This window comes from Nelumbo lutea, chromosome 5 (genome assembly GCF_056320005.1).
Source record: "Nelumbo lutea isolate HS-2025 chromosome 5, American lotus-T2T, whole genome shotgun sequence".
Lineage (NCBI taxonomy): Eukaryota > Viridiplantae > Streptophyta > Magnoliopsida > Proteales > Nelumbonaceae > Nelumbo > Nelumbo lutea.
In genome coordinates this window covers 75,904,583-75,931,351 of record NC_142688.1, presented here as the reverse complement: position 1 = coordinate 75,931,351, position 26,769 = coordinate 75,904,583, and the positions used below count along the sequence as shown (strand labels likewise).

At 36.8% G+C, this 26,769-nt stretch overlaps 1 protein-coding gene across 4 annotated transcripts; it reads left to right on the top strand.

Annotated features, from left to right (window-relative positions):
* Positions 1 to 26,769, top strand: SGS3 (XS domain-containing protein / XS zinc finger domain-containing protein-like protein). Of its 4 annotated transcripts, none has more exons than XM_088944690.1 (8): positions 1 to 570; positions 1,058 to 1,122; positions 8,512 to 8,619; positions 10,939 to 12,049; positions 13,455 to 13,749; positions 14,045 to 14,289; positions 25,051 to 25,208; positions 26,243 to 26,769. In XM_088944690.1, exons 4-8 carry the CDS (start codon positions 10,952 to 10,954, stop codon positions 26,454 to 26,456), a joined length of 2,010 nt encoding a protein of 669 aa, XP_088800816.1. In that variant the 5' UTR covers positions 1 to 570; positions 1,058 to 1,122; positions 8,512 to 8,619; positions 10,939 to 10,951; the 3' UTR covers positions 26,457 to 26,769. The 4 variants fall into 4 exon arrangements, with proteins under 4 accessions (XP_088800816.1, XP_088800815.1, XP_088800812.1 ...); XM_088944689.1 differs by lacking the exon at positions 8,512 to 8,619 and adding an exon at positions 1,511 to 1,782; XM_088944686.1 differs by lacking the exon at positions 8,512 to 8,619.

Genomic DNA, 26,769 nt, shown 5'->3' with positions numbered 1-26,769 from the left:
GTTTCAATTACAGCGCCGGCAAAGCAGCGCACCCCTCCGCTGGTAATTCTATTAAAACGGATAAATTTTATTCAAACAAATTTTGGTATAGATCACCGATCTATCCATTGAGGATTCCAATCTTACAATCAATATGAAGTTAGATCGGGCCCTACCTACATTCAAATTGAAAAAACCTATAAAGAGTAGATTTCGTTTCGTAGGACTGTAATCAGTACGATAGACACACTGCTCTCTCTTTCTCGAAATACGCGCACTTACAGACGTTTCAACTTTCAACAATAGTCTATACTCACTCGGTCACTCTTCTAATGTCAGTTATCTTATCAAATTGAGTTAAGTAGGGTTTTGGAATCCGGATTCAGAAGCGCCGGCTTATAAACTTGCTGGTTACTACACCGTTCCCCCCCTCTCTCTCTCTCTCTCTCCTTTGCTTCAACCCTCGTTCTCCGAGTTGCCTTTTCCTTTTTGTTTGTTCCCTTTTCTCCGCGTTTATTTACCGTGATACCATTTTCAGCGGGAGTATCATATTCAGCAATGAGCCGATGATCGGACGGAATTCCATCTGAGGTACTTATTTGTATGAAGATTTTCACTAGTTTGCTCTTATTTGGGTTTTTCTGTTCGCATCTGCATTCATCATCTCTTTCTTTTTTAATTGTCTTTTTTCTTGTTTCATTCGTATTTATACGTGCGTAAGTTTGTGCTCTGGGTTTTTCTATGATCAAGGATGTTTTTGGTTGGCTTCATTATTTTTTGTTTAAATTCCTCTTTGAATTTCTTAATTTTCATCGAAAACCCTTCGTGGGTTCTTGATTTTTCCTTTCTTTAAAGCTCTGAATGGTTCAATTAAACGCTGGTTTTGAATCTTTTCTGTTTTAATCTTCCGTGTCTATTTTCCTTCCTTTTCCAAGGTTTTCTCCTTTACTTATCCTTCGTGTTTACCGTCATTACGGCCCTCTCCTCTCTATTTACCCTCATTTGTATATGGCGGTCCTCTTTCTCTCTCTCTCTCTCTGCGCCCGCTGACTGACTGACGGTAAAATATGTCTTTCAGGGAATAGTTCTTCTTGAAGAGCGAGTAACAACTATTACATTTCACACTTCAAGTGACTGGACTAGGTTAGGTGAAATTTATTGTAGTTTCATTTAACTAAATTTAATTTTAATTTTGTACCAGTAAGCTTTTGCATATCAGTTATTTCTATTTTTCTAGATGTTACAATGTTGTAAATATGGGTTGCTTGTGGCATTAATTATTGGAGGTCCAATATACTTTTCTTGCTGAAAATTACTTGATTAAAGAGAAATGCACGTCTACGCAATCAGCTAAATTTGTCTTGGCCCTTTATCTGAGCTGCTACCATATCTTTTAAAGTTTACTTGTTGTGTTTCATACTCATATTTGTAATGCCAATTCCAATAAAAAAATATTTATAATGCCACTGGTTATGTAGCAAGAGGTTTTACTGTAATATATATTATAATCAATCTCTTTTATTCTCTAAAGCTAATTACTGGAAGGCGGAAGCTAAAGGTCATTACCCAATGTTGATTCCAGTATCTGGGGTCTTGGGATGGGTAGACTGGGTACGATCCTAAGCTTTGGCATTCTTTTGCACGGAGTTGCTGCCTTCAGACTCAGCCTGTGTTCTCATGCTAGCTGGTCCGAGATTTTACCAGCACACTAAGTAATGGCTCCTAATCACTGGAAGCTGTAAATAAGAATTAAAGATTTTAAGTGCCATCAAAATATCTGTGGGTACAAAGCACAAATACAAGGTAGTTGAAAGCTTTTCTCGCTGCAATAAGGCAGCTTGAAGTTATTATCTTATTCTTCAATTTATGTTGTAGGGTTTGATTGTGACTCGAGTGGAAGTTATTATTTGTTTGGATCATACATTGTAAGGCAGTTGGAAGTTGTTATTTGTGGGATTTGATTGTCAGTCATTGTTTGTATTAGTTTCTGAGTATGTGAACTTAGTTGGCATTGCCATTTGCTTTATTGGATTTTGTTGCATGTCTAAGGGATATGAGCAGTTGTTAGTTAGTTGGGAGTTGTTATTTGTTTGGAACTTACATTGTGAGGCAGTTAGTAGTTATTGTATGATTCGATTATTAGTCATTGTTTCCACTGGTTTCTGAATATGTGAACTTAGTTGGCATTTCCATTTGCTCCAATGGATTTTGCTGCATGTCCAATTGGGGTGATTTTTTTTTTTTATATTGGGTAACTTTTTGAGATCTATGCGTCCCAAGGTGCTACAGCGCCTTGCCATGTTATTTTCACAAAAAAACCCATTTTTTGGCCTCAAATTGCAATTTTTATTATTTTTATAATTAAAAAATTAAAAACTGAATTAAAAAGCATAAATTAAATATAAAATAATACATATAATACATTTAAAACATATTTATACATTATTTATTGCTAAAATATATATTTATACACACATATATATATGTATGCATATATACACATATATGTATAAAAACATATATACATAATATATATGCGATGATGTGGCATGGTATGAACTGTTTGACCTGGCCAGTCGAACCGGTGACCTGCGACTTGGAGGCAAAAATGGTTCGGTCTCCGGGTCGGTTTTTAAAATGTTGTTTATGGCATTATGGCAGTAATGGAGGGCATGGAATATGAACCTCAAGTCCTCAACAAGTTATCATTTATGGTGATTCAAGTGGCTAGATAGAATTGAATGTGAAAATAGGATTCATGTGGCTGACCCATATTAGTTCGGACAGTGCTTAAGATGATGGTGATGGTTGTCAAGGAATTGCCTAGGTGTTGAAAGCTTTTTCTTTATTCTTCAAAAAAAAAAAAGGAATTGCCTAGGTGACAAGTCACCCTTGGTTGGGCATATCACCTAAACACCACGACTTCGACAAAAAAGGTGCCTGTCTAGGCGATATGGCATTTGCCAAGATGACAAATCATAGGGCAGACACCTTTCTGTAATATTATTTTTGATAATCAACAATATTTCATTCTAACAACCATACTATCCTGAAGGCTGTACAATACGGAACTCAAATAGTACAATGAGAATGGTAGAACGGTCATAGCTTATCTGTGAATATTACAATGAAAATCCCATGTCCAGTGTTCCCTAAAGTAGAATTCCTTTTAACCCCTGACTTGCCTAATGCATTTGCAAGTCAAGGAATCCATCTGAATAAGCTGTTCAAGTTGTGCCCCAATGTTTGCACTTGTTTGATCAATGTTCTGTATCTCCAGAGTGTTTCTTCCTCATGTAACTAACTTAATATGACTTGCCAATCTCCTTCGATTATGATTTCTGTCCACCCTGGTGAGATTAGAAGCTTCAAACCATGTAATAAAGCTAAAATTTCAGCCTTCAAGGAGTTGCCAAAGCCAATTGGGCCTGAATAAGTACGAATGATTTTATCACCATGTTCTTTGTCCTCCAATGTCCGTCACTCCCAGGTTCTCCGAAATACAACCATTGAAGATTGATTTTAATTTCCTTTCTCTTGGAGCGTCCCACTCCTTTTGTTTCCTTTGCAGTCTAGGTTGAAATGCTGCCACTAGCCAGTGTCCGATGAACACCTCAGCATTAGGAAGTCAATGGTAATGCTGATGCCTACTTTATGTGTAAATATCTTTGCATTCACTTCATATATATGCCCCATAAGATTGCAGCCCTAGGGCAGTTCTATATATATAGGGTGGTAGAGATTTGGTCTGTTATATTGGTTGCCTGGTTGGTGCTGTCTAAACTGCACTCAGGAGAGAAAAGAAATTCCATACCTCTGAGGCATATAAGCAGGATATAAAAGGTGGTTGGTGTTCTGTCCACTATTAAGACAAAGAACACACATGTGGAAAGACTGGCCCAAATAGCCTTGTCTAGTGATGAGGTTGGTGGTTTACTAGAGTGACAGTCTTAGAAAAGGATGCACAAGTAAAAAGGTCTCTTAGATGTGGAGTGCAAATACTCTCATCCCTACCCCTTAATCCATGAAAGCCTCATTCAAGCTATATAGCAAAATTTTTATTTAATATTTTTTAAGTTTTGGCTTTTCTTAACCCTCTTCTCAACCCTAAGTTCAATGAAATTACCCATTGATAAATGGTTTTTCACCTTCCGATTCTATGGAAAATTTGACAAAGAGGAAATTCTCATATCAAATGTTCTCCCAAAATTTTGCCTTAGATCTAGTAAGAAGAAACCAAGTTATACCTAATTTGTTGAAGGAATGGGGAATAGTGAGGAACATAGTTGTCAAGGCAATGCCCAAGCATCGCCTAGGCAATTAGGTGCTTTTTATTGCTCACCTCACCTAAATGCCAAGCAATTTTATATCAAACTTTATACTATCTTACAATATTTTTATATTTTGATCTCATAATATTAACATAGGCAATGCTACACTGTAACATTGTTTTTATTACTTCATAAATCTACATGCATTTGTGAGTTTTTTTTTTTTTTTTTTTTTTTAATATTAGGGTTTGAATGATATAGAGCTCTTTACCAAAAAAAGCGATAAAGAACTGAAGTTCAAAGACTTCAAAGATTTTGAAGGTAAAAGATTGAAGACTTAAAGCAACAAGTAACATCATTGGAACACATGTATGTTCGATTTCTTCTTCTAGAATAGAAATAGCGGATCAGATCAACGCCTTCTTTTTCTTTTATTTTCTTTTTTGGCAGTGCCTTCTTTTTTTGGGATAAGAAATAACCATCTCTCCTTAAATTTCTGATTCTTTTCCTTTCTTTATTTTTTGAACAAAAATAGGGGCTTTGCTCCTTGGATTTCTGTTCTCCATTTGATTTTTTTTTTCCTTATGCTTCTTGAAATGGTCATCATTTTCAAGTTTTTTTCTTGCACTTTTTAAAACAAAAACAGGGGCTTCACCCCTTCTCCTTCATGTTTTTTTTATCATCTTTTTCTTTCTCTTTCCTGAGACAAAAAAAGGTTCTCTCCCTTTCTCCTTATTTTTCATTTTGTTGATTTTTTTCTTATTTTTCTATGACAAAAACAGAGCAGCCCCTTTTACTAGGCGATGGCTATTTCTAAGGCACTATTCTTGAAATAGTAGGAAGAAAATGGTTATTTCTGAGACATTAGCCTTGAAATATTACGAAGAAAAGGTTTGCTTCTGAGACACAAGCCTAGAAACATTAGGAAAAACAAATATACTTTTTAGACACTAGGCAACACCTATGCACCCTAGGCAACTAGGTGACTAAGCGCTCCCTTGTTGCCTTGAAAAGTATGGTGAGGAAATAACTTTCCAAGGACTAAGAAAGGTGGTATTCTTAACTTTTTATTTATTTTTTTGATTAGTAATGGTATTCTTATTTTATCTTTTAATCTTCCTATTCCTACTGCTCCCTCTTCTTTATTCTTGTTTTCCGCTTTCCAATCCACAAGATTGTTTTTTGTCATTTGATGGCTCCCATAGAAAACCCCCAAGGATTTTGTAAATCTTTTTCAGCACACTTTATAGGGGATTTAAACACTAATTGGCAGTGTTTAGTTCAAGAGAGGGTTTCCAATTATCTTAAAACTTACCCTCATTTTTTCATACTTCAGAGATCCCCCACTCAGATATTTGCCGTTAGGAGATGGAATGATTTAAGCAAAATGACCATAAGACCTAGCATGGTTTACTATCTTTGCCATTCCTTTGGCTCCTTCACTGTCTCTCAGACAAGCTGAGGTTGTAGTTTATTTCCTAAACCTTTTTCCTTATGCTAAACTTCTTGTCTAGTAAGTTTCATCTTTTATTCACCTGCGAAACTTAGAAGAAGTTGAAGCACAGAAAAAGAGCGTACAACCATGGCAAGTAGATGAGGAAACCAAATGAACCTTCAGTGAGAATTGCTGGTCTAAGATTGTCCAGTGTACATAATACATTCTTTTTTTGTTGCTAAGCTGAATTTTATTTCACTTAACCACAAAGGACAATAACAAAGCTTGTACATCCAGACAAAGCTGCAGAGATAACACACCAAACAACTGGTAGAACGATAGAAACCAAAACAAAAACACCATAAGCATTAGGTATCCAATACAGAGATCCTCAAATCTTTGTCCAAAACATTGTTTGACCCTTGCATGGGTTTCTATGGGAATTCACCTACTCTTTTGAGCCCTTTTTGGGGAACCAAATGAGTTCTCAAGTTTCATTCTCACTTGATTTGTGCAAAGGTAAATTTAGCGCCTGATTAAAAGCCAAAATCTCCTATAAATAAAAAGAAAATTTCTTTTAAGCTTCAACCCCAGGATTCTTAAGACTCTGAATGATCTGATGGTTGCTTTCTAGTTTCTACCACTATTTTCTCGATGCTCATCTTTTGAGTTGCTTTCTGAGAATGATTTAAAAGTTGCACCTAGGCACATTGGCTAGATTCATTTTAGGGTATGCACCTTGCTAAGGTCCTAGGCAAAGTATTTTAAAAAGTTGTATGCCTGGTGCACCTTGTGCTTCAACCCAGGTGTGCGCCTTTTGAAAATCTGTGCATATTAGGGGTCTTAAATTCTTAATTCCCATAAAAAGGAAAGGTCCTAAAACTTATTCTAATAAAAGATATTTTTAAAAGACACTTAAAAGTTATAAAACCTTTATTTTTTATAGGGATTAAGAATTTAAGACCCTGATATGGACTTATTTGGGCTTATCTCGAGGGGCTTTGTACAAAGGCGGCTTGTAGAATCAAGAATGCATGTTTAACATCACATTAGCTATTTGAAGTAATGCAGTTGGGAAATAAATGGAGATTAAGAGTTTACATGCTTGAATATGTTTTATATGTTATGCTTGATTTTATTTTTAAACTTTCATTTTAAATATGTTTCACATGTTATGTTTATGTTTTTTAATTTGAGATTATAGGTTTTTTGAAGCATTTGTTTTAAAATTTTAAGTTTATATTTTTAATTAGTAGTGTGTTTAATAATTTGCATTTTATTTAATTTTTTTGACATTTTTTGATTTTTTTTTGCAATTTTGTGCCTTACTTCAATAAGGTGTGTGCCTTGCCTTGAGCCTTGCACCTCGGGCACAAAATGACCCTTGCACTTTTTTTGCGCCTTTCACTTTTAAAACATTGTTATGAGCTTTAATAATAACATCTCTGCTTGCTTGGGAAAGCTGCCTCTAATGCCAAGTATGCTGCTTTATTGTCCTCGTTACAAGCCCAAAATTTTCTTTATATGGGTTCTCAAAAAATCACCATTGATTCACAATAAAACCAAAAAAATATGAAGATGGGACAGTGTTGATTTGACGAGAGCCAATCCATTCCCTTTGAGTTGAAATGCAGTTCTTTTTCCTTGCTAGCAATTTATTCTCAATTCTATCAATTATTACCCCCAACAAGAGCTTTATTTTGCATTCCTCCCAAAGGAAGGGCCAACTATTTTAGATCAATCTAAATAAATCTGAAGTATTTTCTCAAACTCTATGAAAATTGCGATTGATATAATATCAAATCAAATCTTTGGTTGAGAGAATTTCAAATCAAAATTTTGATTAATTTGATACTCTTCCATTGTTACATCAATCCATGCCTTGCATTCCATTGTTAACAAGTGTTTCTTTGTTTAGTTACATTTGATCAGGAAGGTAATTATATTGAAAATCTCAAAAGGTGAATGATCATCTACATGTATCATTGTAAAGATTGTTTTGAGACAATGAGTGAATGGTTTTTGAATTGCTCCTACAAGATTTATGGTTTGGTGCCTACTCCATTGTGACCTATCACCCACACCAATTCCCTCTTATTTTCCCCAAACCTTAAGTTCCATTTTAGTCCTTTTACCCCATTTTCAATTTTGCTTCACTTGTCTAGTGATTATTCAATCTTTATAGTTCTCTCCATTCTACTATGTTAGACACGTCTAGAGGTGTAAATACGGCCTGACTTGGCATGATAGCACACGGGCTGTGTTGGGCCTGGGGTTCCAGGTCCACGGGCTGACATGGCATGGCACGACTGTGCGTGCCGATCCAACACGACCTAGCCCGTGTCACGGCACGCGACATGGCCTGTCATGGGCCCGTAGTAGGCCACGCTCGGCTTGCCCGATGAACTAGCCGTTGGGGACCCCTAACAACTAGTTTCAACTTTTTGGGTTTTATTTGCAAAAATACACCCAAACAACTATAAATAGCTATATGGGGGGGTATTTGTGTATTTTGGTTTTGGGGGGAGAAAAAATGACACAAATGCCCCCAACAACTATACTAGTTTGGGGGGCATTTTGGGTATAGTGATAAATAGCTTTATAATGACCAAAACACCCCTTTTAACAACTAAAAAATGACTATTAGGGTATTTTGGGCAGTGGAATTATTTTCAATTCCTATAAGTAGCCTTATCCTCCACCGTTCTCATCACACCAATTCAACGAATCTCTTAATCTCTTCTCTAGTTCTCAATACTCTCTCAAGTCTCAATCTCTCAATCTCTCATACATTCTCTGATTCTCCAATTCTCAACTTTATTGAAGTTTCAACAAGAAGGCTTTCTCAATAGCTCAAATATAATTTGGGAGGCTTGGACTCTTGGAGTTGATAGACCATTGAAATCAAGTTGGGATTCCGAACCGAATATTTGGGTAAGTGCAATTAAATTATTTTTTTTATTTTTTTAGAATTTAAACAAAATGGCTGGCTCCTCCCAAAACCAATTCCCTAACATGTTCAATGTCGACAATATTTAGTTGTAGCATGGTAGTGTTAGCACCGATATGGCTGCTATCGATATTGATAGAACCACCCTTAGTACTGATACTAGGGGAAAGAAAAAGAAGGCCACTAAGTTGATTATCCCAGTGTGGAAAATATTTAAAGTAGAGGAGGTTTAGGGGAAGGGAAAAAGAGCAGTTTGCCAAAAATTTAGGAAAGACTTTAGCCATTGTAGCAAGGGTGGTACTGGCCATTTGGGCAGACATTTGCTCACCCATGAGAAAGAAGAAGGGAGAGGAACAACACAAACACAAATTGGGCGGGGGGGATGACACTTTCAAATATTTTCAAGAAAATGAGGCAAGAATTAGCAAAATACATTGTACGTGCTGAACAACCATATTTGTTAGCTGAAGATACTAAATCTAGAAAAATGGTTACATAATTCTATAAATCCACAACTTGAAAAATGCAATTGTACAAGTTGAAACAATGGAAGATAAATTGAAAAAATATTGGGAGAACATTTCTCCTCTTTATTATTTAGCTATAATATTAGATCTTAGGATTGGGAAAGATGGTTTAGATATTTTACTTGAAACATATTATGAAAATATGAATATTGAAATTGGAAATAAAAAAGAAGATATTAATAGTTTATTATTTGAAATGTATAGTTTATATTAATTTGAAGTAAGAGGGAATAATAAAAATTCTACAACTTGTATCGTTCCATCTTCCACTTGTGAACTTGAGTCTAATAGTGGAAGAGAAAAACTTTTTTATTTATTAGGTAAGAGGTAGAAATCCACCGTCTCGACAACAAGTTTATTTACTAAACTTAATTTTTATTTACAAGCAAGTTTTTCTACTTTAGGTGATTCTTCCTTCACCTTGGAGGGAACAAATAATTTTTATATTTTAGCCTAGTGGAGTGAACATGGAAAAAATTATCTAGTTCTCGCTGTCATGGCACGTGATCTAGTAACCCCTCCGGAACAAATAATTTTGATATTTGAAAAATTATTTTTTCAAATAGTTCCCACAGGAAAGTTAAATATTTTAGTTTTACTTAGCAAAGAAAAAAAAACCAGTCTGGCCTGGTTTGGCCCACGCCCAAGGCCCGGCCTGTGGTCCAGCTCAGCACGTCTTGCAGCCTGCCCGGCCCAGGCCCGTGGCATGACATAGCATGACATGGAACGGGCCCGCATGGGCTTGGGCCGTGGGCTGTGCTGGGCCGACCCCCAAATTATACTTGGGGAGGGCGGCATGGCCTAGGATGGCCTGCGAGCGGGCTGGCCCGGCATGACCTGTTTTACACTTCTAAACAAGTCAAGGTTAAGCTTAAACCAGCAAGCTGAGGGCTTTGTGGCCCTGTTTCCAGCTTGTATTAAGGTCATTGCAGTCACCTAATTAGCTGCTGTGTGGGTGGTTCTGCTTCAGGAAGCGTGTATTTCAATAATGGTTTTCTGATATAACTTGATGGTAAAGAACCTTCAGCCATCCCTGAGATGATTTTTGAAAAAGTTTCTTTGTTCTATAAGGAATATCTTTACATATAAAGAAAAGGAAACAAATAAAGCAGGAAATGTGAGGCAATATGTGTTTGCTTTTTATACATGTCAGTACTTGGTGTGAAAGTTGAAAATGTAAACTTCTTTGTTTGTTGTCATTTAAAGTTAATCAATATTCTTGTATGCATTGCATGGGGTTCTGTATTAAGCTTGAATATGATTAAATGGAAATTGATTTTTATGTTGTTGTTATGACCCGTTTTTTTTTTCTATAAATTATATTTAAGGTTAAGTATATGAATCTCATTTGTATTTCACATTTGAGTGAATAATTTGCTTGTTTTTTTCCAGTTAAGTGTGCATATTTTAAATTTCTAAATGTATCTAGAATATATTATACTTCTAAAGATTAAAGATGTCATTCTTCTTACTATGTAACTTGTACACGGACTATACAATGGATTCTGGACATAAAGCATATGTGCAGGAGTGGAATTCACCATTTTATAGTTCCTATGAAGGGAATTTTGAAATGATAAACTCAATATGATTAATGATGATAAATGTCAATATTGTGTACCACTCTGGGCTGTTCATAAATGTCAATATTGTGTTGGTAAATGTGATTGTGGTTTACCTTCTTAGGATCTTAAATGCCCTCTATGATTGTTCATTTGTTTCTTTGGTTCTAAGATTACATTCTGATTGGGCCCTGTGTTCAATGTCATGGTGCAGGAACCACTAGGAAATGAATTCAAAGAAAATTGATGGCAATTCACTGGACAAAGGAAAAAGTCCTCAAAATGGGAATTCTTCTGCTGTTGGTTTTGGTAATAACAGCCCCAAAGTTGACCAGCTTAGCTGTGACGTGGCTGACATAAGCTTGGAATCTACAGAAGATGGAAACTGGGAGGTCTTTGCAAAGAAATCAAAGAACCGATCTGGAACTGGTGCCGGAAAATCATGGGGTTCTCAGGGTTCTGCTCCTAAAGCCTGGGGCAGTGCAGATACAATTCATAAGCTTGGCATGGCCAGCAATGGTGGAACAGGATGGGCTAGCAAGGGTGGCAGTGGTGGAATGGGTAAGGCTTCTGGGGGTACGTGGCATGTCCAAACTTCTGATTCTAAGAGATCAACTGGAAGAGGTAATGCAAAACCTCAATCATCTAATAAGAATTGGGAAACTGCTTATATGGCACCTCCAGCTGTTATACCTCCCCCTTTACAGAATGGGTGGCAATGGCCTGCAAGAAGCAGCTTGCAATTTATGGCTTCAGAAGATGTGCAGAGCAAAGGCAACACCATGTCAAAGGTTCCTGGTGGTTCTGCTGGAGAAGATTTTGGGCATGACATGGGTGATCCACACCCTGGTGATGATGATGACGATGATGCTGATATTGCAGATGATAGTGATGATGATAATTTCAGTGATGAATTTGATTCCGATGCAAGCCAAGAAAGCCATGAGACACGCAAGAAGAACAAATGGTTCAAGATCTTCTTTGAAGCCTTGGATAACTTGACTGTTGAACAGATAAATGAGCCACAAAGGCAGTGGCACTGCCCAGCCTGCAAAAATGGCCCTGGTGGTATTGACTGGTACCGTGGATTGCAGCCTCTAATGACACATGCGAAGACTAAAGGTGCCAAAAGGGTATTACTCCATAGGAAATTTGCTGAAGTGTTGGAGGAGGAGCTTGCAATGAGGGGAACATCAGTCATACCTTCTGGGGAAGCCTATGGGAAGTGGAAAGGTCTTGAAAAGACAGTTGCTGATAAAGAAATAGTTTGGCCACCAATGGTTGTTATTATGAACACAAGGCTTGAGAAGGATGAGAATGACAAGGTACAAACATAATTTTTTTATTCATTGGAGAAATACCATAGCTCAATATTTCTCTTGTTGTTTGTTTCATTGAAGAGCTTGCTGCATCTAGTCTATATTGTTTAATTTGTCTTAGTTCGTGCTCATTATTATGTCAAGGCATGTATATCTTTGTCTTTAGAGATTCTCATGTGAAATTGGTATTGGAAGTATGACAGAGGTACTATGGTAACAAGTGAGTTTTGGAAGAAGTTTTTTGATGTGCTGTTATATCTCTTTGTTACATGGACCCTCTTCTTTTCTGATTGGCTAATCTGGATCTATCACTAGATATGTCTCTGGATTGATTCCATAGTCCATATTTGGTGCCTCGGTTATTAGCTGTATATATTGGTACTTGTTGGGTTGCTATCAATAAGCTACTATTTATAGTTTCAACTCTTCTCTCCAAATGTTGTCTGGCAAAGAGGTTTTTTGTTGATAAAATCATTTTGGTCTCTTGGATGACTTGCCACATGTGGTGAGAATCTTGCAGCTACACGACAAAACCATTTCAGGACTCCACGTAGGCAGTCAAATTCAAGTTTCCTTGTTTCAATTTTCAATAGATCTCTATTATATAGCTAACCTTGTTTCTGCTGAAATTTTGGAAGAACATGGGAGGCCTATTGTAATAGTGTTTACATTTTTAATAGCCTTGTTAATTTTCAACAAAGAAATCAGAAAATTTGAAGTCATGTCAAAGATTCCTCAATCATATGGACTTCTTTGCTTTGATACATTTATCATTGATACCTGTATAATGGTGTCATATAGTGTAGGATATTTTGTGAAAATTCTGTGTATGATACCTTGTCCAGGTATCCTTGATTTATCTGGGTCACATAACTCCTTGTTATGTACTACTATGTACCTTGCAAACTGTTTGCAGAGGATGTTCTTGTACGGGAAATAAAAGTTGCTTTTTTATAGGGAATTGGAAAAACCTTATACCTCACCACCCATATGGTGGGACTTTCATGCTACTCTTGCAACTAACCTAAACAATAGGGCATTTGCTAGCATGGATATTCTGAATTCTCTGGTCAATGCCTTGAGTTCAGATCTGCTACCAACCAGACAATCCCAACATTTCCCAACCGGCCACTGCAGCCACACATTGGGAACATCTTCCCATGAGTGAATGACAAGGAGATGTTCCCAATGCATGGCTGCAATGGTTTGTTGGGACAGTGTCGGGAGCATTTCGTTGGGAGCATTTTGTTGGTAGCAGAGCCCTACCCCATTCTCTTAACCAGAAAGGTAATTTATTTCATGTACCTGCTAATGATTTTTGTATGCCAGTGAGCTTAATAGAGGGTTGGCTGAATTTTTCATGGTTCGGTATTAATATTGTCAACCTGTTGTGCTGAGTGGTATTTTACAGTGGATAGGCATGGGTAATCAAGAACTACTCGATTATTTTAGTTCATATGCTGCAGTGAAAGCTCGCCATTCTTATGGTCCACAAGGGCACCGGGGAATGAGTGTCCTGATATTCGAGAGCTCTGCAGTAGGCTATCTAGAAGCTGAACGCTTGCACAACCATTTTTCTGATCAAGGAACAGATAGAGAGGCTTGGGATCGTCATCGTGTGCTCTTCTTGGCAGGTGGGAAACGCCAGCTGTATGGTTACATGGCATACAAAGAGGATTTGGACATCTTTAACCAGCATTCTCAAGGTCCAATTCATTTCTTGAAACTTTTACCTAGTCTTTATGTGTCTGCATGGGCATTCATATGTCTTGTGTGCACTTGTTTCTGACCATGCAACTAACTGTTACAGTTTTTCATATATATCCTACTACTCAGTCAACACATTTGCCTTTGGTCATCTGGTTAAGAATTTTATATATTTGGACAGTAATTACCTGTTATCTTATTTGTCAGAATGTTTGGTTTAACTACTTATGTTACACAAGTTTCTGTCAGTAGCCCACTTTCAATAATTTCTAACTTATTCATGCACTTGGTTAGGTAAAACAAGATTGAAATTTGAAATGAGGTCTTACCATGAAATGGTTGTGGAACCAATGAAACAAATGAGTGAAGATAATCAACAACTAATCTGGTACAAGAACAAGGCTGACAAAGAACGGAGGAATAATAAGGCTCTTAAGGAGAGTATTGGGATAGTGAGTGAGAAGCTTCGAAAGACCATGGAAGAGTATCGCATTGTGAGGCAGAGAACAAAAATGCAACATGAACAAAATAACGAAGAGGTAATATTGGATTTTTTGATTCATAAATGCAAATTTGAAACTTGAGATAAAATATGATTATTTTAATTCTTAAGCAATAACTGCTTCATGGTTGCATGCGAAAAGGGCTTCATAATCCTGTTTGTTATTTACACTTTTCATCTGGTCTGGTTAATGTTTGTGCTTAAACCGATTAAAGTTTCTATTGCCATTGATTTATTGTTAGGATATCTCTACAGTTTGTCCTGCAATTTATTTAAGGTCCAGTAATGTCTGGATGAAGTCTATGTGCATTATGGAAGTGGAGTTTTTTTTTTCCCCAACTCTTTGGCCATTTCAAATGTTAGAAACTTAACTTACATATGTATTTTTTTGCAGAAATTTGTCATTCTCCTTGTCATGTACTCAATATGGAAAAATCTATGATGCCGTAAAGACATGATACCAGAAAGCCTTTGACTAATCACAACCCCCTTGAATTTTGATGAAAACTAACCTGATTGGTTACCACCTTATGATGGCGGTTGATTGGTTATATGTTTTTCTGGTATCATGTCTTTCCAGCATTATAGTTTTTTATTTTTTAATTTTTATCAATACCATTTTTCCAGCATCATAGTTGGATATATCATTTGTACATTTTTTCTCTTTCAAAGATTCATCATCTTTATTACTTGGTTTATCCCACCTTAATGGGATGGGCAGCAAGAATCCATGTGAATGAAAGAGGTACAATGGTCCAAAACCTTTGGAACTCCTAACAGAATATATCCCGTTTTATGCCACATATTCTGTTAATGGATGGGCTGACAAAACTTGTCTCACACTTCTGTCGGTCTGTCCTTCAAAACATTTGGCTGAGGCCAAATCAATGCACTCTATAACTCCTAAAAGGAAGAGCATGGTTCGATTAATGAGAACTGCCCACCTATAAAAAATAATAATGAAAAAAAGGACATAACAACTTCCCAATTTACTTGTAAGGCTTTGCTACTCCTTCCATCTCTTGGCCTGCTTGGGTGCACATCATGGAATTGGCCGATTTTATCACCCATGTGAATGAGGTGTTTAATCTAGAGGCTAAAGATATATAGCCTGCTTGCTCTGATGATGATATTTTTTTTCTCAGCGGAAAAAGAATTTTATTGATGAAAGTTTAGGAGTTACAACTTACAAGAGTGTGGGTGTAAATTCCACCCCAAAACATTTGGGAAATCTCGCAGCCCATTGTTTGGCCAAAGAATCTGTTGTTCCATTTTCTGTTTTTATTACCCTTTTAAAGGCAACATTTAGCTCCCTTGTTAGGCTTACAATCTCCTTGAATTTATACTGGAATATCCAAGGAATCTGGGAACTGTTCTTGGTCCATGAGATGAATACTTGGGAATCCCCTTCCACCTCTAGATTGTGGAAGCCCAATTGTTTTGGAAGCCTTAACCCTTGCAGTAGAGTAACCAGTTTTGCTGTCAATGTATTACCATGCTCCAATGATGTCCTGAATACAAGGCCACCACTCTACATTCTATTATCTCTGAAGAGGCCCTCTACCTCAGCCAATCCCCTATTGCCAATAAAGCTTCCGTTAAAGTTGAGTTTTATAAAAATGGGGGCCAGGGCTTCCACTCCATCACTCTCCTTGCCTTATCTTGAGCCGATAGTGCCACCTCTTTTCAGGTTCTCAAAATATCATTCAATGAAAAGACTTTGAAGTCATCCAATGTTTTCACCCAATGTGCAGCCTTCAGTTTAACTAAATCAAAGATTTCTGCATGAGTCCTACTCTTATCATTTAAAATTCTCCAATTTCTTTCTTCCCAAATAGTCCAAAACATAGCTGCTCTCGTTGCTTTCCAAAGTAACATTCCTCTCGTTGCTTCCAAATACAATGCACAATGGAACATGATATAAAAATATGGAAAATTGTTTCATCACTATTCAAGCAGAGGGAACACATGTGAGGGGAGAGGCATTTATTTGGCCTTTTATGCAGCACATTATAGGTGTTGATTTTTCCAAGAAAGATCTCCCAACAAAGGGTTTGAATTTTAGGAGGGATAGGCTTGCTCAAAAATTTTTCACTGGGAAAATCACCTCCAATGCAATAGGATGTGTTAAGAAATTGAAAAAGAGGCGCAAGTGAAATATCCAATCGGGGAAATTGACCACACCCTATTGTCCTCCAAATTTTGATCCAAATAAACTGACTTAAGTCTAGCCAATAAAAGCATAAGAGAACCACATTCTGAATCCCTAAGCCCTGATATAAAACCAAAGTCCCAACTTAAACCTGATTCAGTGAAAGCCACAAATTTTGAGATAGGTTCAAGTTTGGAAATGGAGAATGCATAGAGCAAAGGAAATTGGATTCTGTGAGTGTTGTCCCCCAACCAAATATCCTCCCAAAACAGCACTTCTAGTCCATTACCAACACACCATACTGAATGAGATCGAGGAAGATGGGATATACCTCATAGATTGTTTTGCTAGGAGATGTTGAAGTTGCATTAGAGGCTACCTTTACGTCCCAGACACAGTCCAATTGCCCATGTATACTTTTAATAACCTTGTCTAGAGCCTTTTTTCAAGTGGGAATCTTCACAGCCACTTCCCTAAGAGAGCAAGATTCCTTTGAACCAAATTACTTAACTCAAGACCCCCCTTCTCCTTTGGCCTACTAATCTGTTCCTAATTAACCAATTGATCCTTATTTTCAATCCCTGGTTCCCATCATGGTCTTCTATAATTGCTCAACAATCTTAACAAGGACACGAAAAGTAGAGAGGAAATAAACTGGGAGATTTGCTAGAGTGGCCTTGATCAAAGCTATTCTTCCTCCCAATGACCCAGTGAAATAATTCCTTTTCTAGGAGGCTAGTTTTTTTGTTTAATCTCTCCGGTACTAGTTTCCAAAACTCCTCAATCATTGGTTCTTGCCCAGTGGGAGACCTAAGTACTCTATGGGCTTGTTTTTAACTTCACAAGCTAGCACTTCAGCTAATCCACACCTCTTGCACATTAACATCTGCAATACATTTCTTTCTCCAATTTACTCTTGGATTAGAGCTATCCTCGAAACTTCTTATCAATGCTTTTAGAATACCAAGGCTCCGGTTGTTTGCAATACAAACGCCGAACTGGGGTATTTATGTACTGTGGTTCGCGTTTGCGAGCGTTTGTTTGACATGTAAAAAAGTAATGATTATCAGATCAAAAATGTATTTTCTCACATTTTTATACTCTGAAAAAAGAGCATTATTGTACCTATTTTTTGGATACAATTTTGTATTCATTGATAATGAACTTTTTAACCAAGGTTGAGGCATTGGAGCATAAGTTAGTTGGAGCATTTAATGATGGGGCCCACACTTGGCACCAATCTCAAACAAACAAGATGAGTGCAAAAAACGGTTTAAAATCTGAACCGTGTTTGCATTCATGAACCGAAAAGAGGGTAAATATGCAGTGTATATATTTGCATTTGCATTTCAACCAAACACAACATAAGGGAACCAGAGTTGTAGCCATCACGAGCTGTCCAAGTGTAACCATAAGTTAGTTGGAGCATTTTATTATCTGCAAACTGCAAGTGTAACCATGACCTCCTCTTTACCCACTCTCCACCCTCTTAGTGAGTTGTCCAAGCCTGACTTAGTGGTCATTCTATTGAGCACCTTAGCGACTAGGGTGAACTGGAATGGGGAAAGAGGGTCACCCTATCTAAACCTCTCCTAGCAGGGAAGAAATCCCTTGCGGGTCCATTAATCAAGATTGAATATTGCACCAAGCTTAAGTACCCCTTAATCCATGATCTCCACCTCTCTCCCAAGCCAAATTTCTCCATTACCTCTAGGAGCAAGGACCAATCCACCAAATCATAAAGCCTTTTTGTGGGCCAGCTTACAGATAATTCTTTTCTTACCTCTTATCTTCTTCCTTGCTAAACATTCATTTGCCACTATGATTTGGTCCACTATTTGCCTGCCCTCTACAAAGGCCCCTTGGAATGGTGGCATTATTGTTGTTAAAACTTTGTTCAACCTGCCTGATAGGATCCTTGCAATTTTGTAAATTTTGATGCTGATATATTTATAGACTTTGTTTCATATGACCAAAGCATCTTGATCTTATTCCTTTTGAGCCTTGTCTGATTGCAAATCGGTGCTTCTCTAAAATATTCCTTTTGAGCCTTCTTCTCTGTTAAACATTCATTTGCCACTAGGATCTATAGTCCACTATTTGCCTGCCCTCTATAAAGGTCCCTTGGAATGGTGAGATTATTGTTGGTAAAACTTTCCTCAGCCTACCTGATAGGACCTTTGCAATTGTTTTGTCAACTCTGATCTGATATATTCAAACTTTGTTTCATATGACTAAAGTATCTTGATCTTATTATTCCTTTCGAGTATTGTCTGAGCAATTAGTGCTGCTCTAAAATACATATCTAATTTTATCTTGCCTAGTTTTCCACTCATCTTGTAATCTATGCTCCTTTATGGGCTTTATGGGTGCTAGTGTAAGGGCATGTGTGCAAGTAAAGGGTAAAGAAATAAGTTAACGATATATAATCAAATTTAACATTATATAACCAAAACCAAGGAAAGTGTCTGCTTTATATAGTATCGATAAGGCATGGTTAGGCTTTATAAAGTACTGGTATCTGAGAAGATTTTCATGGATGGGTTTGTTGCACTTTGGGATTAGTTGGATTTCATTAATTGCATTTTGATGCATGGAGGAGATTCCTCTAGGTCGAGTGGCTGGAGGGAAGCTTTGAGGAGATACGAGAAGTGATAAAGGCAATCAACAAGGCATGCCACAAGGAAATATTTAGTTGAACATTGATGGGTAGCTTGGGAAACCCAGGACTGGAAGTGGCAGGTATTGGAGGGGGTGTTTGGAAATGAATAAGGAAACATTGTGGATTTGTTCTTCGGTTCCATAGGGTCTGGGGACTCAACTAAGGCAAAACTGTAGTCAATCTTATATGGGATAAGACAGGCCAACGACACGGATATTAGAAATTTGAAAATTGAAGGGGACTCCAAAGTAGTAGTTGGGTGGATATGGGATAACTAGAAGGTTCCTTGGAAATATATATATATATATATATATATGATTGAATAGAGTTAAGAATCATCATGTGTGAAGTGGAAGCAGTTGCATCTTGGATTTAAAGATCTACTAACGGGCTGGCTGATGGGTTGGCCATAATAAGGGGCCACAAGGGATAGATAGATTGTATTGGGCTCAAGTAATGTAACTTTATTGCTGTTTTGTGGGCTTTTGTCATTTTGTCTTTTGGTGTTAGTTGAGGCTATCAAGCCCTATGGGTATATTCTTAGTCTTATAGTTTCTTTTAAACATGAATAGAGTTCTTTCAGTTACTCTTTAAAAAAGGAGGAATCCAATTGCTAGGGATTTTAAAATGAGATTGGATAGTAGTACTAGTATTTTAACCTTAATGGAAGTACATTCCTTAAGTGGCTTTGAGGTTGCTTCTGAATCATTGAGAGGGGTGAATGAGGATTATGGATTTGGTTTTCAGCATAGTTATCAAGGCGACGCCTAGGTGACAAGGCGCCCTTTGAGGCTCGCCTCGCCTAATCGCCAAGCAATTTTCTACTTCCTACTATAAAATATTTTGTTATTCATTCTTTTTTGAGATTATAATTATAAAATAGACATTATTAAACTAAAATAATAATTTAGTGTGTTTATATACTAATTTCTTTTTATTATTTTCTTATTTATTAGGGTTTAATCAACACAAACATTGCTAAATGTTGTATTGAAAAAGACTTAGAAACCTGAACCAATAAGTAAGGAAGAACTTAAAATTTTACTAATCAGCACATTTTCCTCTTCCATATATATATTTATTTTCTTCTTTTCCTATAACAAAAATAAGGGTTCAGCCCCTATATTTTTTGAATTTTATTTTCCTTCTTCCTTTTCTTATGAAAATCATGAACAATTATTAAAGAAATATGGTTATGGTACCTAATGAACTACCCTAGGATCTATGTTTTAACATAAAAAAATCCATCGCCTAGGCGACAAGGCGCCCCCAGTCACCTAGCCTCGCCTTGGCGTCTTGAAAACTATGGTTTTCAGGTGGCTTGACACCTATGGTGTAATCATGCCCTAAAGTGAATATTACAATTGAAGAGTGGCGAAGATCTACTAGCTGTCTTCCTCCTTTGTAATAGTGAGAAGATTTTGGAAGATATTGGTTTGTAAAAAAAGTCATAATTGAAGAACTTTGGCCCTTCAGTCCTTGTGTAGTACTTTTCATGGGAGAAGGCTTGGGAGGCTTTATAAAAGAACCTCACAAATAGTACTCCATTATAGAGGAAGTGAGGAACTAAGTAGGGGCAATCATTTCTAGTTCAGCCCATCCCAGTCCACACTATGTGTGTATTATACATATGAAGTATAACATATATTATATCATATGATATGAATTATTATATTTGAAGATATAGGCCTTGAAGCCCAATCTAGGTTGTGGGTCAAGTAGGGCCTGGGCCTCTACTCTATAGCCCTTTTTATAGGTGCTAAGCCCAGCCAGACCCATGATCACCCTTAATTATTGTTAGAAAACAAACATATGGATTAGGTAAGGGAAGGGTGATTGATGATAAGAAGCCTTAAGAGAGTAAGCAGGAAATGGTTTTGGTGCCATTAGCCAATAACACAGATCAGTGAAAGATTTTTGAAGGAACCTCCTTTAGCCACATGGTTGGTAATTTCCTTCTCTTTTCAAGTTAGCAATATGACAGCCTATTTTTCGCAAGCAAAGGTTTTTAGTCATGATAGGCCTTTCTTTTTGTTTTCTTTCCTGTTTTTTGGATTTGTTTTGAATCAAGGGCTGTCCCTATGCTAGTAACCAAAACAGACTGATTGCTTTGTTTGAACAAGGAAGTACAATGATGTAGGCATTTAGGAGGAAGAGGAGGTTGAGTCACTTTTCAAGTGGTAGGCATGCCTAAGACTGACCTGTAAAATTTTGAAATAAAAACTAAAAAAAGGAGTGTACCTTTTCAACCTTGGGTGCACGTAGAGAAGGGAGCTTGGAGGTTTTAATTGATAATGAAATAGTTAATACAATGAAGCATAAGAATGGAAAAACAGGGTATACGACACACAATATTGACATGGAAAAAGCCTATGGTAGGCTAGAATGGAATTACATAGAAAATATCTTAAAAGAATGGGCCTGCACCAGAATGGGCTGGTTGGGTAATAGAGAGTATGACTTCAGTCAGCTATCACTATCTTAGTCGATGGATCCCCAGGAGTAAAGTTTAACTTCACAAGAGGGATTAGGTGAGGAGACCCCCTATCCCCCTATATCTTCGTTCTTTGTTGTGAAGCTCTATTAAAAAACATGTGGAACTTAATGGATGACATAAAAAAAGATATTGGATTTAGGGTAATGAGAATTGCTCCAACTATTCTGATTCTTCAGTTTATAGATCATTGCTTAATTTTCTCAAAGGAATCCTGGACAATTATGCCAAAGCTTCTGGGCAATTACCATATTATCATAAATCTTCTCTCTTTGTCTCAAAAAACTTCCCTGGGAGGTTACAGAAAATGCTAGAAAAATTAAAAAAAATCCCAAAGTATAATTTGAAGGGAAAATATATTGGAGCCCCTCTAATAAATGAAAGTGTAGGAAAACAAACCTTTGGTAAGTGTATGCCAAAGTAAAAAAATGTTAGAGGGATGGAGAAGCAAAGCTTTTTCAATGGGTGGTAGAGTCAAAATGCTGAAATCAGTTATTGGTAATATGACCCAATACCAAATGTTGATGTACCATTTCCCAAGTCTTCAAGTAAAGATTAGAAAAACTTCAGAAAATGTTCTTCTGGGGTAATAAAAAAGATAAAAAGCTTTTCTGCGTTGAGAGATGGGATAAGGTTCATTGATAAAGAAAAGATGGGATAAGGTTTGCATGCTAAAATCCAATGGTGGATTTGGGTACAAGGAAAATGGACCATATAAGTTCTGCAAACATTTTTAAATAAGGATGGAAAATCCTAAAAGATGAAAATAGCAATCTATGAATTAAAATGGTGAAAGCAAAATATTTGAAGGGAATGGGTTTTTTCCAGTCTCAAAAAAAAAAAATCTCTTGGATTTGGAAAGGTATCCGTAACCAAAGAGAGAAATTGAAAAAGAATGTATAGCCTGGAGAATCGGGAATGGTAGATCCCATGACCTTTGGCATGATAATTGGGTTATGAATGTACTCCTAAAAGATGTGGTTCCAGGTCAAAATGATATAGAACTTAAGGTAGAAAAGTGGAGGATATCATCGACCCAGATTAAAAAAAACTGGGGTCACCAAAATAAAACAATATGTTTAGCGAAGAAATAGCCCCAAAAAAAATCAAGGAATAAGCTTCCAACAAAAGAAAACTTAATACAGGGGGTTTTAATTGTGATCCAGATTGTCAAATACGTGGCAATCTTGAAAACTTAATCATATTTTCTTCCCTGTCAAATGGCAACTCAAGCTTGGTTTCTATTAGAGGGCGAACTCCCAAGGCCAAAGTTTGAACTAAACAAATTGCTCCTAGACTGGTGGATAAGAATTAATTAAATTCAGAAGTGATAGAGTTTAGGCTTATGGGAAAAAGTCAGTTACATTCTATCTATGGTATTTATGGAAGAACAGAAATGAAAAGATATTCAATAACAAATTATATAGGCCCCCAGAGATAATAAAAAAGGCATTGGAGAGTTCTAGAGACTATTGAAGCTCAAGGAAATACCATAACAAACAAAGAAAAAAATCATTTGGGTGAACCCACCAGACCCATATACAATTAAGATAAATTTTGATTTGTCAAGAAAAGAAAATGAAGATTTTGCATTTGGGTGCATTCTGAGAATTTATCAAAACTATTGCTGGTTTGATTGGTAAATCGTCGATAATGGTGGTGGAAATGCGGGCAAGCTTCCAAGCTCATAAAATGGCAAAACAAAGCTATCCCCAGTTACGATTGAAGGAGATTCTTCCATCATGGTCAAAGCACTAAAAGGTTCAAGCAAAGCTGTATGGATATGTCACATCATCAAGAATGAATGTGCAAAGATTGGAGAGGAAACAAACATCAGGATAAGTGATTATCGTGGTAGAGAGGGAAACCAAGCTGCTGACTGCCCTTTCCAATGAAGGTCATTATCAGTCCATTAACACAAATAACTCTTGCCTGTGGGATTTGGATTGCATCCTCCTTATAGATGCTCTAGGTGGTTCCTTTTCTGTTGTTTAACTCCTTTGTTGTATCAGAAAAAAACAAGTTGTTCTAAGTAAGGAATTAAGTGTTTTATCCTCTTTGGGAGGGTGATGCAACGCCACGTTATACTTCTACCCATTAGAGGAAGATGTGTTGGGGGTTGATTTTGTCTGTTCTAAACTGATTAAGAAACAAAGTGACTGAATAATATTATTCATTGTGATATCTAAATGGGTCAATTTAACAAATAAGTTGGTTTATTGTCAAATTATAGGTTTAATAGGATGGTTTAAAATGTCCACAAGTTCCTAATATTTGCATGATATATTTCCATTTCCATGTTTATCAACACGAAGTATTACTGGAATCGACATTTTCCCCAATGAAAGCTACTGATGCAACGATGCTATGTGGGGTATAAGAGGTAGTATTATAACATAAATTGGCTACAGTATTTTAAATATGTGGAGTACCGTTGTTATTGCCAACTAATGGATATGATTACCATTTTGAACAGCTTGAAAACGGTCTACCTATGAATCTTTTATCATTGCATAAAAGATGGTAAAAGAGCATTCAGTATAAAAGGTAGTATTATAAAAGGTAGTATCATCACATAAAAGATGATAAAAGTTAGTATTATAAAATAGCATTCTATATTTTTGCATATTTCACAATGTTTACCTTGGTTAAAACTATAGCTGTCAATCATAATTGGGTCTTATTTTGTCAGATCTGGTAGTCTGGATTATCAACCCAATGGGGTCTGGTTTGAAACTGGTTAAGCACATTTATGCATTGGGTCAGTTCAATGTCTACTCTGTCATGAACCATACCCGATCCACAACAACACTAGTTACTATCATCTAGGGGTGTGGAATCAACTTAGATGCCAATGCTAGTGAAGAAGTGGAAAATAGTATCACCTTATTATCTCAAGCTCAATAGAAGATTGAGAAAATACCTCTTCTGAAAAAAAAAAGAAGAAATTGGCGTCTGGAGGACCCAAGGGCAGTGTATCTTGAGGGGAACAGAAAAGAAGAGATCATGTGGGGATCTCATCAAATGATTATTGACTGGGAAGTCATGTCTTGGCACTGAGGAATTATTTTGTGCTTTTATGTAAGTTTTCTTGGCACTCGTCATCATAATGTGGAGTTGGCTATATTAATCTTGTTTTGCCATTTATTCTGTTCAATGGTATATCCCTTGTGAAATTATGAGCATTCAAATAATTTCTAACTTAATACATTCCCTTTTGCTTTTGGTTGTGTTTATGGTTAAACATGCTTGTGCTTTTCTCTTTGCATTCTCCAGTATTTTATTCCTCTGGATTTGTGATTATTTTCATTTCATTGCTGTTAATTGTGAATTTCAGCATTTATGATGTCCAGAGTTTCTGGATTTTAATATTAGTTCCTTCATGCTGCCTCTGCCTCATATCTTCCCAGTCTGATGACAACTCTTTCTGTTTCCACTAGAAAGAGAGAGATTTTGATTCTTTGTTGATTATGTAAACATTGTTTTCTAGATGAACTTCCAAAGGAAATTCTTTGAGGATCAGATCAGCATTATTCATCAAGCTCTAGAGGAGAAAGAAAATAATTTTGATCAACTGCTACAGGCAGAAAGAGAAAATTTCAAGCAATCAAATCAGAATTTCAGGAACAAAGAGGAGCAGAAACTGAGGTAAATGTTACTTTCCCATCCTCGTCGAAATTTGGAAGCTGAAGTCCTATGGTTGAGGTATCATATCAGGTAGAATGTGCGCAGGTAATAAAATATACCGTAATTTTTATTTGAAATTCTTGTATGTGGAGAGGAGCTTATTCCTTAAATGATATAATATAATTTGGGAGCATGGGGACACTATTTGATTGGAATGGGGATACTTGAGGTTTTGTATCAGGTAGGTTGCAGGGCCTGCTTGTAGGGGCGGGCTAGAACACTGGCTTGTGGCTTGTTATAAAAAAATAAAAAAGGACATGGTATGCCTTTGATAGTTGCATCTGTTGGGATTTGGGACTGAGTTGTAATTTGCATTATGTTATCAGTCGAACTTCAGACCGCCAATACCAATAAGGTGTTCCTAGATCTTGAGCTCTGCTTCGTGTTTTTCATAAAGCTAATCTGATGGTGATGGATATGCCAAATCATCTATTTGTTGTTTGTTTACCTACCATGCATGGTTTTTTCCTTACTTTTTTTAGTGTCATAGAGTTGGTATTTACGACTGACTGAATTAGTTGTGAGTTGTGACATCTAGGAACTTTGGCACAGTGCACCTCTAACCATCGTCAACTCCTAAATGCAATTGCATATATGATGTCCGGGTTTCTAAAATATCTCTGTTTGGAATTGTTTATTGTTTACCAACACTCTTTGAGGTTGCACGTACTGAATGTGGATCAATCATTGTGGTTCATATCCAAGAGATCCATATACCATCAGCCTAATAGAGGGCTAACGGCTAACCTAACTCGTCATTTGTAGCAATCCGGTGATGATATTTTGACAATCTTTTGTATCGTCATGTAAAACTTTTTGCGAAATGGTTGCATCTTGTCTCGAAGTATGTAACTATTAACCGTCCAGGTTGGATTTTGATGCAGACTCAGGTTGTACTAAAGAATGGGTTGGATGTTTCATATCCATAATAGTGATATGCGTGTTTATCTCAAACATAATCATTTTGCCCTTGATGTTTGGGGTTTGTATTGCAGGAATGCGGAGATAGCAAGATTTATCCAATCCCAGGAAGCAGGAATTGAGAAATTTGTAGCAGAAAGAGAGAGACTAATAAAAGCGCATGAAGATAAGAAGGCTGAGATGAAGAGGAAGCATCTTGAAGAAGAGGTGGAGCTAGAGAGGGAATTTGAAGCTGCATTAACCGGACTCATGGACCAATACACTCCGAGTGGTAGCAGCAGCTCTTGAAAGAAAGTTGGAGACTGGCTGTCGTTCTTCAATGTCTGCACCCAAAAGAAAGTTAGGATAGCAAGCATATCTTACACGGGAGATTTTCCTGCTCATTTTCTTGTCTGCACCCAAAACTGAACCAATACACATCTAGACTTAATCGACTAAGAAAACAAAAAATCCTTTTCTTTTTATTATGAAAAAGTTGACAGTAAATACCATATACAAACAGAACCTAGGTTTCAAAGTGGGAATGCTCATTTGGTTCACCCAATCACAACATTTGCTAATATTTTAATTGAAATTTATTTTGGTCGTCGAGTTGGTTGGA

What these genes read in the sequence shown, in the direction of transcription:
- SGS3 (XM_088944686.1), top strand. Translation starts at nt 10,952, where the DNA reads ATGAATTCAAAGAAAATTGATGGCAATTCACTGGACAAAGGAAAAAGT. An exon ending in AGAAGGATGAGAATGACAAG is followed by an intron (nt 12,050 to 13,454) that starts GTACAAACATAA and finishes GGTATTTTACAG; the next exon opens with TGGATAGGCATGGGTAATCA. An exon ending in ATGAACAAAATAACGAAGAG is followed by an intron (nt 14,290 to 25,050) that starts GTAATATTGGAT and finishes ATTGTTTTCTAG; the next exon opens with ATGAACTTCCAAAGGAAATT.